At 40.6% G+C, this 12,469-nt stretch overlaps 1 protein-coding gene across 1 annotated transcript; it reads right to left on the minus strand.

The window, feature by feature from the left end:
• Nucleotides 1-760: 760 nt before the first annotated feature.
• LOC118792470 (interleukin-17F-like) lies at nt 761-2,740 on the minus strand. The gene is made up of 3 exons (XM_036550324.1): nt 2,654-2,740; nt 1,412-1,650; nt 761-1,010 (listed from the first exon to the last, which is right to left on the minus strand). The coding sequence occupies exons 1-3, from the start codon at nt 2,738-2,740 to the stop codon at nt 761-763; spliced, it is 576 nt and encodes a 191-aa protein (XP_036406217.1).
• Nucleotides 2,741-12,469: the final 9,729 nt, after the last annotated feature.

Genomic DNA, 12,469 nt, shown 5'->3' on the forward strand with positions numbered 1-12,469 from the left:
TGCCGAGTCCATGTGTTGCCATGGAAACCCATGAATATGAGAATGTTTTTTGCTATTTTTCTTATACAGTACTTGTAAACACATTCACATGCAAAGCTTATATCTTATTTATTTGCCATCAATATATATGTATATATTTTTTAAGTAATTATTTCTGGTATCTCAAACTCTGGTCAAGTTAGTCTCTGCAATCAAACAGCAATCATATAAGTCAGTCAGAAGATCAATGCTTAATATAGTGAAACTCACATAACAGTCATACTAACATCAAAAAATAAATAGTTATACTATTATAACAGTGCAATGTAAGGCCATAATAGAAATAATGGTTTTAAAGACCACTGTACTATGGACCCTCATGAAAATGAAAATCTTGCTCATATTATTTTCTCAGCAATAGACTAAATAACAAAGACGTACATATTTTGAATTATGTCCTTGCGTTTGTATAGCTGCACATTGCTGGGGAGCTTTCTGCTGCAGACTGGGCCAGTTGTTTTACCTTTTACATAATCGACATACAGGCTGTGACACACCTGCCTCTCTGTGACCTCGCATCCTGTTCTGAGCCCCTCATACAACCTGGTCTTCCACATCCTGTTTCTGCCCCACAGCTAGGGATCTGCACCCATCCCATGACCATATATTTTAATATAAATAAATATGAATGAAAGTAAGTAAGGATCGTTTCTCACTGGTGAGAAATTACCCATGAGGCTACCTACATGCTGTGGAATAGGGAATAAGGCAGGATCACTGCTTACACCCAGTGTGGGGGCATGACACTGGGCAGGACACAGGTGCAGCCCACTTTGATGGTCTTGCTCTCCAGCCTGAAGATGTATTTCTTTCGCTTCTTCCCTGAGATCCTCCGCAGGACCAGGACCTGGTGGTAGATGGGTTTGGACTCCAGGCCCATGTCCTCCTGTCCGTCAGAGCCCAGACAGCCGGTCCTCAAACACTCAGCCTGAGCGATGTGGGGGGGGAACAGGCTGTCGTCGTAGGTGTATCTGCAGGCGAGGCGAGAGACAGAGAGTGACTTCCTGTTGCACGGCCTCATTTCTGCTGCTTTTTAAAGTTATCTTATGCATTTATACAGTCGAGTCATGGGCTATGTGAGTGTTTCGCGTTCAGCCGTTTAATCCTTTTGCCTCGCTGTTATAATGTATGTGCGATGATGAATGTGCAATACATTGATGCAACATACAAAAATCAACCCTCCAAGATGAACAGCCAGAATGATCAAAAAATTTGACCTATGCACAAATCATAAATTGTGCATGGTACACATTATCCCAACATATGATCCGCACTTTGACGTAAAATACATAGATTATTTTTTATCAGCAGACACATGAATTTCAGTCAAATTTAACTTTCCATCAACTTGATGTGAAAAACAGGGTCTCACTTGTAACTCCAGGGGGACAGGGAGTTGTTCCCTATCAGAGGGACTTGGGAAGATGCGGGCATCAAATTAGGGTCCAGGAGCAGCTTCACGGACATCACCCTCTCTCCGGAGCTGCTCCGGCCCGATGTGCCTTTCGGCCTTTTGTCCTGCTTCCTGTTCCTATGTGCCGGTTTGACGGAGCCCCCATCCACCCCCACCAACAGCACGAGGACCCCCAGCACAAAGGCAGCTCTGAAAACCTGGTGGGCATCGGTATTGGTAAAACACATCTTACATCTGTCAGTGGTTCTTTACCAAGAGCAAAAAAGACTAATTAAACACTTCTGTAGTTTCATACATGAGTGCATACAATAGCATGTTTTAAACTAGTCACAACTATAACTTCATTGAGTCACACAAACTACACCAGTCAATAATAAGCAGGGGATTAATACATGTAAAAGAGAATTGCATTGAGCATTGGACCACATCGCTGCATTAAGTGTGTACCGATAGCCAGTGAGTATTTTCTCTATTTCTATTTGGATGAAATGGGGCTGGATGTCACCATGATGAATGTATCGCTACTGATTTGATAAATTTCCTCATATACACTTCCAGCAACACATCTCCCTGACTTACAGAGCGCTTTGGGCTGTTTTGACAGCTTGAACTTTAAATGTTCTGGAAAAAAAGGAACCTGACAATGAACCACCTAGAATTTGTTATTGTAAACATACCCCACAAATTCAATGGCCCTAAGTCAGCGGCCCCCGGTGCATTGAACTACAAAGGCCATGTCCGTCAAATCCAACATTTCACTGACGTTTAGTTCAACCTGGGGTGCCTTTAAGCAAAACTCTTTCTATAAATGTGGCTGTCCTCAATATGCCACAAACTGCACGAATCAAGAAGGAAGTCAACCATTGTTTCTACTAGCACAAAGTGCACCTGAGTGAGACGGAACAAGAAGCAGAATATAATGAAACCATTGTTCATGTTGTCGCTGCCAGCTTCATTAAAGAAGCCACGAGACAGGGACCCACCAGTACAAGCCTTCAAGTTAGAATGTGCAGGACGGCCACCTCCACTCAAAAAGAAACTAGCACCAGCAGTAAAGGAACCACTTCTACAATCAATCTTTTTTGCATCACAATGTTTCTCTGCCTCAAATTGGGCTCAGCTGCATAAGCCTTCACAGCCCATTTACGCCTTGGATAAGATTAAAGAGCCCTGAAGATGCTTTCGCAAGTAGGGGCCTACCTTCATGTGCTGAGCATTGAACAGGGGAGGCTTCTTCACCATGGTCCTGCAGCAGCTGTTGTGCTGAACTTGCCACTGCTGTTGCATCTTATCTATGCCGTGGTTGTCACAGGTTTATATACCAATCAGGGCGCATCGGCTGTGGCAAGTGCATTTCCTCAGATCATGTGTCTGTCAATGATGATGAAGCGAAACCTGACTAGGCCGCTTGTGATGTATGCAGGAAAGCTAGCCTAAACCAAGGTAGAAAATGAACTTTGTCATAGTTTTGCAAAGATCATCGGTTCCGGTGGTACCACTTTATGAGTAGTGTCTCATTCATTTCAATCAGTCTTCGCTTCATCAGGATGCTGATATAGGTCTGTAAACCAGTAACTTTCTAGCAATCTATTATAGGGAATATCACACAAACATGCATCAGCTGGGGGTCAGTGGTCACACATTATAGTTATCATCGTAAACATTAATTTTTGTGTTGGAAAAAAATGGTAGAAAGCAATAATGCGTAACTGTACTCAGATTTTTTAATGTATTCTGACTTTATTACCATTTGGAGACTTCTCTATTTTCTGTGAAATAAATAAATTATTTTGATAACATTTTATAGTTTGAAAATAATAATCAGTTAAAAATGTAAAATATGAAATAGCAGATTGAATGGGACAGTAAAACAATAGTTCACTCTGAGTACATGTTTTGTGTCATGCAACCAAACAAAACAGACGGTTGTGACAAGATATCACAGGTTATGATTAAAAGAGGTGAGAAGTGATGACATGACATAAAGATGTAAAAAGTTGAAGATGAAAGGATAAAATTTTACCATTCTGCAAACAGACATTAACAGAATAATAAATCATTAAAAAAGCATTTTGAGTTTAAACCAGGCACAGAGACATGAAAAGAAACTTTAAAAGCGACAATATCAAACACAAGTTACAGAAAATCATATCAAAAGACAACAGTACTGAGAAAATGACAGATATATGTCCACAACACAGCATTGTAGTGGTAAAGTAGCTTGACTCTGCAAGTCAATTAAAAATAGTCTGCATACAGAAAGGTCCAGATTCAATCCATCCACAGTATTCTTTCAAAAGTACATTGTACATGGTTAAGTGACAAATGAAATTGATTATTCAACTTGAATAGATACACTTATGTGCTATTGTGCTGGAAGTTGCTCTGGGTAAGAGCATCTGCTAAATGACTGTAATGTATTATAATGTAATGTAGATTTCAGTGCATTTCTGTAAAATCAAACATAGAGTAGCAAAAGTTAACACCGTAAAAGTTCACTTACTCCAGTTGCCATTTAGTCTACCAATCTTAATAACTTTCAGTGAGGAACTGAAGAAAATGTTGTATCATTTCTTGCACATTACATTTCTGCTTTTACAAAAATGTTTGGAATGTGTATTAGTTTGGAGCCATACGTGAAGCTTATGACTGTGACAAAATTGCACCGGGATGCAAATAAAAATGAATTGTTTGAAACAGAGCTCAGTGCTTTTATAAAATTCAGTCCACTTGCAGTATGAAAACAAACGAACTCAGGTTCATTTAGAAATGAAGTGCCCCAGAGGGGCGCTAAATTGTTGAAGTGATATAATCTCAAAAAACGCGATGCCTTTTTTTTTTGGGCATTAAATCAGTAATGTTAGCTAAATAACTTTGCAGCCTGACCAAAATGTTTTGGGGGAGGCCTATCCCCGGGGCAGAGCTGTGACTGAGGCTTTGCGGGAAGCGTGGGCAGATGCTGACACGCTCAAAGGCTGTCTGTATTTTCCGTCGCACCTCTACATCTGCTGCTGTTCAACAGCAAGTGAACTGAGCATAATGGAGGGGATGCAGTATTTAACCAACAGCTTGAGCTTGTCTGCTAAAGAATTCGATGGAATATTCATTGCCTGGAATGAAGAAAATCTAACTGAAAAAAAAGTTTGCTTGAAAGTGGGCTGCAAATCACAGCAGATGAGATAGTTTTGATAGTGCTCCATGTTAGGTCAGATAGACTCAAATAGAAACAGTGGGGTGTACATTGATAGACAAAGCCCTTTGAGAAGGAAACCTCAATGCTCCTACTTATGATACCGAGTGCACATTATTATGTGTGCAGAAATGATTAAATGGATACATGTTATGACCTTTAACTCTTAACTACTCTTACTCCGCTTCTCGAAAACTATGTTTACTTTAATGTGTATGAGCCTTGCCTTTACCTAATTACGCTTACAGAAAATAAACTTGAGGCTTTTCGGCTCGATTTCATGATGGAGCTGATCGTGCCGGCCAGGTTTTTTTCCATTTCCATGCTTCCATTGCGTCATTAACGATCATGACCATGGCCCCTCCCAAACGCGAATCAAAAATGACGCGATCATTTACTGGTTAGCGGGTCTGGTAACCCGCTGTAAATCCAACTGCTCGCGGAGCCCTCAAAGTAATGTGTCTGCGCCGTTCCATTCCGCACCAGGAAAAGGCAGCACGTGGCTGGAAATGTCTGGGGCAGCCCTAAACAATGCTGGCTCAAGGACGTCAGCCTACACCACTCTGAAGAATAACCCGTTATCATTTCGGCAGACTCCTTTCGAATACCCTAAACCAGTTTCAGGCCGACCTTGGTCATTTCTCGGAACACACTGAGCCATGGTTCAGGCTGAAAGTTTGATGTCTCTCAGGAATAATATAACAGAAGTCAAGTACAAAGAATGCAAAACCAAAAGTCTGATTTTATATTGTATTGCTTTGTGACATGGAAAAAACAACACCCTGCCAACACCCAGGTTCAACCAGTAATTCAACAGTGTTTTACATTTTGATCTTTGTTTATTGTCATATTGAAATATTATTTGCAACAGATACACCTGTTCAGTGGTTCCACTGATAGGATGAGAGAGGGTGGGGTGGTTAGCAAAGTGAATCACAGTAATTGGCAGTATATTGTACATGTAAATTAATGAAATTCTAAATTAGTAATTTTTACCCTCATAAAATAGAATTATGGTGAGATTTGTATCTCTTTGAACCTAGATGTACAGTGCTTTATGAGGAATTAAGTTTATTGTAGTTACCATCTGCTTTCGGTCTTCAGGAGATAATATGCCACTTTTCACCAAAGGAGAATCTAAGAAACATAGATGTATAATGCACACATGTCTTTTGTAAGAACACAAAACAAGAAAACAAATATTTTCTTTGCTTAAAATTATTTCTGTCAACTATAAAGGTCTGACTGCTGGCATTTGGAGACGAATGCAAAAATCTAAAACAGACATTCAATATTTACCCTGCCTCTGCCTTGCATTTCAAAAGACATGAAAGCCATCATGACCATTCAAATTGTCACACTTTGCTCCCAAGCTTTAATGGCAAAAGCTGTGATCATCAGAGGGTATAGATGTTACAGCACTCAAAATGATTATTAATATTCACCTATATCAGCAGGGCATTTTCTAGAGGAAGGGGATCTTTGATGTGACTGCAATTTTTAATGCATTTTCTAGCCTCAATTTAGGACAGGGTGGCCATGTAGTCATATAGCAGACTATGTCTGCAAAGCTTGATATTGACCTGTAAATTTCTGGCCTTTTATTTAAAATTGGCCTTTTAAAGATCTAAAGGTGATATGCCCACGTCCCAGGTTTCAAGGGTGTTTTTTTCATTGTATGCAGTAACACTTTCTATGAAGGAAATGAGTGTGTGTGTGTGTGTGTGTGTGTGTGAGTGTGTGTGTGTGTGTGAGTGTGTATATATATATATGTATGTATGTACATGAACATAAATATATATATGATTATAATATGTCAATAATAACAATTTTTGTGAGCTACACATGTACATTTTTAGCATTCATCTACAATCACACACTTTGAAAAACTCACAAAATTCACATACTGTATACCTGTAAATGCAATATACTCTAACATTTCATATTCATAATAATAATAAAAAATGAAAATCCCTTGTGTGTTTTTTGTTTTTTTTTCCTTTTTTGACAAAATTTTGCACTTTCCCCCACTGGTCAGCTCAATTCCGGCGTCACCACCACTCGAATGGTCAGCCACACACGTAGGCAGGCACAGCAGGTCTGAGATAAAAACAAGTCTCTGTGCTTATTCAAACTGACTGCACCTGGCAATTCACTGATAACATCAAGTGATAGGATACAGAGGAAAAAATGGTTTAAAAAAAAAATCTGTTAATGCACAAAGTGCACAATACATAAGATTTTTGTCACCTTTGTGATATATGCTGCATGAATCCAGTGCAAATCAGGTCACAGAAATGCTGATTGGTTTCCTGAAACACCATAGTACTCCCACAGTAAGGGAGCGAACTGAAACCCAAGCAACCACATAAGAGAAGCTTAAGGGAGTACATGGTGCTACTGGATGACTCAAACCATTGTGTGATCTCATATGCCTCCACCATGTCTTAGTTTGGCCTTAGTGCTTTGGTAGCGCACAGCAACGACACTGAAGGAAATAACGAATCAAGGACATTCCCTTAGCTTCACCGGTATAAGGATATTTTCAGAAAAAAGATTAATACATCGAGGCAAGTCAATGAATCTGCCATGATTACATTAAGTTAGAAAACAATTACGTATAGTGACAAGTGCTCACATCTATTGGTCAAATTGTTGGAAAGTATTAAAAACTAACATGAACATAAAGTCCAGATTTGTCTGTGAATTTGCATGAGGATGTATTATACTGCAGTCCTGCAGCATGAAGCACAAGAGACAATAATTGCGTTTTAATGAATGTATCCCCTTCATAGAGAAGAAACAAGCGGTATGTTGAACTCCAGATTAGAAGTAAAAAAATTGTAATGTCATTAAGTAATAAAATTTGGAAATGGTCTTTGTTTACAATATAAGCAACGACTGTGCTGTCCTGGAGTATGAGGACTTATCTGCATGCCAGGACCCAAAAAGGAATCCAAAAGACATACTGTTGCATTAGGGGCCAAGTGACTGACTTTTTATCTTAAAAAGGGTGAAGAGACAATCCAAGATGGCCGCTTTGGTACAGAATCCCTCCATGCGAAATTCTGTTCAAGAAGGTTGCAATATATATGTCCTGTCATGACTGTTGCAATCAGTTCCAGCATTCTGTCCTCTGTGTCGCTGGTTCCAGGTTGGAAACAGAAGGGTCTGAGTCTGTCTGCATTCCGGTGCTAACTGTGAATGTTCTGTTTTTGACCACACTCCTTCAACAATGTTCCGAACAAGAAAGCAGATCAGAACACTTGTAGCTGCAACAATGGCAGAGACAGTATTTTCAAAGCACCTCTGGAACAAAGGTCAATATATAAAAACTCTGTGTCTGCTGCTTCTTTTGTATTGCCTGTGCAGACAGCTATGTGCCACGCTGGTTAGAATATTATAATTGTGACCAAAGGGATGTGTGTGCAAAGTGGAGTATTATTGTCATGCCCTTGAACAAGGAATATAGCCTTCATTTCTTCTGTCATCACGGAGCTGTACAAATGAACAATACATGTGAGATATGTATGTCTTTCTGATTAAGGTTGTTTGCAAAGGAAATAACTAAAGATCCCAGCCCTGCTCTGTATGCTTTTTAAAAAGGCAAAAAACGGATCCACCAATAAAGGGAGAAGCTTCAGCTCAAGTCTTTGGCAAGGAAGAACAAGACCATAAAAGACAGTAACTCCATTTCAGTGAGAGAAAAGATGACTCAACGCACAAGGCACAGACCTGTAGAGGGAATCAGGCACGACTTTGTGGAGCACTGAAGCAGCAGGGGAGACAGTGGGCCGAAACACAGGATCTGGGCGCTGGGGAATAATGCACATCGTAAATCTGTAATAATGCACTACATCACTTCATGCAATAACTGTACATCTGTAACAATGTAATTACATAAATTGTAAATCTGGAACAATGTAATTACATGCACTGTAAATCTGTAATAATACACGTGGTGAAACCGGAACAATGTGATTACATACATCGTAAATCTGTAAAATGGAATAATGTACATTGTAAATCTCCATTATTCACAGATGGATATATAGATGTGTAGATATGTACCCAGACAGGCATTTTTCATTGTATGCAGTACATCTTGAAATAGGTAATAGGTGGTGGGAGAGACTATATTTTCTTGTATTTGATTACACTTCCTGATGAATCTGTACATGTGTAGCCCTGAACCTCCAATGCCGTTTGCTGCGTTCTGAGGCCATTGTTGCAGAAAGGAAAACCCTATCAGTAACTGGCTTACAGTAAATCAGCTGCAGATCAGTGAGCAATGTACCTATCATAAACCCCTCCCTTAGCCACGCTTCATAAGAGAGCAATCTTCTACAGAATCTTGTGGGGGGGTTATATCATGTATTGCTTCAGTCTGATGTAGAGATAAGGCTTGTGTCAAGTGCCGAAAATGGGGCTGTTGTGGGACTATCTGCATCTCGCACGTACTCAGATGATTCACCGTGGGCCCTGAGGTATCACAGTCCTTTATCATGAGTAAAGCAGATTCTACTTTTTTTTTACAAATGGAATAACTAAATGCAACTCTGCCGTTGTCTCGCTCACAACGCGATGGCACCTCACTCAGCTCTGTTCACACCTTTCAATTTCTGTTCTACTTTAATGCTTCCCACGATCCTTTTCTCTGTGCTCGATGCTCAGCGCGACACGTAACCCTAATGGCAGTGCAAGTGCAACGTTTTGAGGTTACTTCAGGTTCAGCCCGTTCGCTTGCTCAGAGGAGCTGCTCTAAAATCGAATGGAATGAAATGATCTTGCTTTGCTCTGTGGAACATTTGAGTGGCTGGTTCCCACAGCTGCAGGGAGCGATGCAGCTTTGGGCTGCGTTCAGTTGCTGCTCTGCTTTGTATTCAGCAGATCTGTCATGTAACAGCTTACTGAAAGCCTCAGTGGCGGTGTTTGAAGCCGCTTCAAAAATGGGCAAGAGGTCAAGGAGACATAGAGGTACTAAAACAACAGTTGTCAAATCCACACGTTCTATTCAAATTTGTCTAATATTCTTAGCAACTTTGTTGTGAATCCTTCAGTGGTCAGCTAGCTATACAAAGGGGATAGACAAAATAATGGAAACACCAAATAAAAAAAGTATTGGTATTTTGAAGTAGCTAAATCACAAGTAAAAAACAACACTTTAATAGAAAAGTTCAGAAAGCAACAGGACAAATCTATGGATTTTGAAAGAGGTCAAATTGTTTGTGACTGAATTGCAGTTGTGTCAGTCACAGAAACAGCAAAATTATTTAATGTGTCGAAAATCATGACATCAGTGCAGTCTTAGTCACAATTTTCTGTCAGACAGTTAAAAAAAAGGTTTTCTGCACTGATCCTGTATTTACCATATCTAAAGTCGATAAACACAGCAGCTAACTACATAAGCAAATGAGCAACTTTTACTTTAGAAAAGCACATAAAAAAGCTAAAGCTAACAGAGGAGGGCACATACTCAAAAACATGCGGCCAGATTAACACAGAAACAACTGCTTTCCTATATTCAGAGCAGCTTCCACAGATGTCTCTGATTCTGTCCATCCTTGCTCTCCTCCACAAAGTCAACACATCTTCTTCACCACAGGCACAAGCAGGGTACGATATACAGTATATTTCAGAGAGGAAAGGAGCAGTGTTATTATCAGCACATCCCTTCTGTCGTCTGGGATCAAATGCGCTGTACAGCGAATAAGAAATGTAGAATAGAATCACACAGCTTTTCTGAAAGACATGTGCATAACAAGGTGTGAAAATGAGAACAGGCCATTCTGCTTGTCATTGGCCAACAGCACACAGTGACTCAGTGTCGCATTCAGTCTTGTGAAGATTCCAGAATCTCTGAACCAGAATCCACGCATTCATATTTTTTATTTTCTAGTGTCACAGTGAAAGTCACTTTCAATTTATTACCACCTTGGGTTCTATGCACGGAACGTACTGGGAAATGATGTCCACCATAGTAATATTGCAAAATGTTACATACTTCATGGAAATATGCTCTAGCCCTATCACTGGCTTATAGATCAGAGCTTATAGAATATTCTTGCATGAAGCAGCTTGATGGACAAGTCCCACCCTTCAATGAAAGCCAATCTATTATTCAGCAATGTACAAAGTCCTTTATGCTACTTTATGCTATGCTGTGCCTTTGTGTTTTCTTTTAAAACCCCAGCATGACTTGAAATTATGTTTCTTGTAAGCTGTCCTTTTACATTCATAAGGTCATATAGGGCCTTCCAACGCAACTGCACAACAAACAAAAACACCACCTTCAACCTGACAGTATTGCACTTGCCTACATGTTCCTGGCACAGCCGGTCCATCCCCCCCCTTCAAAGCAAAACCGAGACGGGGAAATGGGTGGGAGAGCTGAGGGGGCGTGTCGTGCCGCTGTAGTTTCTCAGCACCACGAGATGCTGTAGACGCGTGGGCATCAAAGCACGTGGCCAGAAGGTTTGTTGTCTCACAGTGACCGCGCGGCCTCGCTTGCGTGTCCCCGAGGACATGTCTGACATTAGCCCGATGTTCCAGAGACATGGAGAGAGTTTGCGAAAGGTCAAGGCATGGGGGCCTGCGGTCGAGTTCATGGCCCGGTATGGTCAGCACTCGGGCCGAGATCACCAATCTCGGAGGCATGTGGAACCAGAATGTGGAAAAAAGGTCAGATAAAACAGGCAAATGAGGACCTTTGCAAGTTTTTGCATTTCCCATTTCTGCTCCATCTGCTGTCCACAGACTTACAATCACAGGCAATTCAGAAACTGACACAATGAAGCACACCACTCTGCCAAGTCTTCCACAGAACATGCTGTACTGGCGAGTGGAGAGGACTATTTCAGTTTAAAAAAAAATCAACATTATGTAAGTTATTTCTAAAAAACTAATGCTGCCCCACATTCATTTTTAATTATAGTTAATTGCTTTGAGACAGACGGAGCTTGTACATTCAATGCAGACAGATAAGGCAAGCAATTTAAGTGCAATGAAGGCCATGTGTGGAAAAAACTTCCAGACTTCCAGACCCTGAGAAAGCAGACCAATTAAGCGAGTCGCTTTATTCATAAATAATTAACTTATCTAATTCCTTGAGTGTAGAGACAGATTGTCTAATTGAACAGATGTCAGTGTGTATTGGTTCGAGACTGCTTTTGCAAACGTGTTTAAATACGCTCCTTCCCTGTCACTTCAGACTGCTACCATTTTCATTCAGTCCTTGAGGTGATCGTGGTGAAATCACACTCACAGAGCATTGCAGCATCAATGTACCATCACCTTGTTTCACATAAGCTGACTTCCTGCAAATCGAGTGACCGAAAGACCAAAAATCCGTACGCTCACGAGCTACACAACAGTCCCCTCTACTGAGCAACTGAGACACCAACAACATGAGCTCCCAAAACCACTTAATGTAGCAGCCGGCTCTGCCATCAACCGGCAGGATGTGAAAGTTTTACAAAGAACACAGAATGAAAGCTCCATCGTTCAGTAAACAGATCTGAGTTCCATTTTCATATTTACATATTCAACACACTGGTCAGAGAAAGGGCTCACAGGCTGCGTGCTGTTGCGGTTCTTCTCTTTGGGCTGACAGCAGCTAACAACAGAGCTCAAACTACCTGACAATCCAGCATAGACACCATCACCAAACACACTGTGAGAACTGAAATGACTATTTTGGGCATCAGAGGTCAGTTTCTATGTAGACCTGGAAGTGAGGTCACAGTAATTGATAGGGAACTTGGTAGGGCACTGCTGTTGTACCAAAATTATCACAGTGAAAAACTAATTGTATAAATGCATACCAT

This window comes from Megalops cyprinoides, chromosome 17, assembly GCF_013368585.1.
Source record: "Megalops cyprinoides isolate fMegCyp1 chromosome 17, fMegCyp1.pri, whole genome shotgun sequence".
NCBI classification, from domain to species: Eukaryota; Metazoa; Chordata; class Actinopteri; order Elopiformes; family Megalopidae; genus Megalops; species Megalops cyprinoides.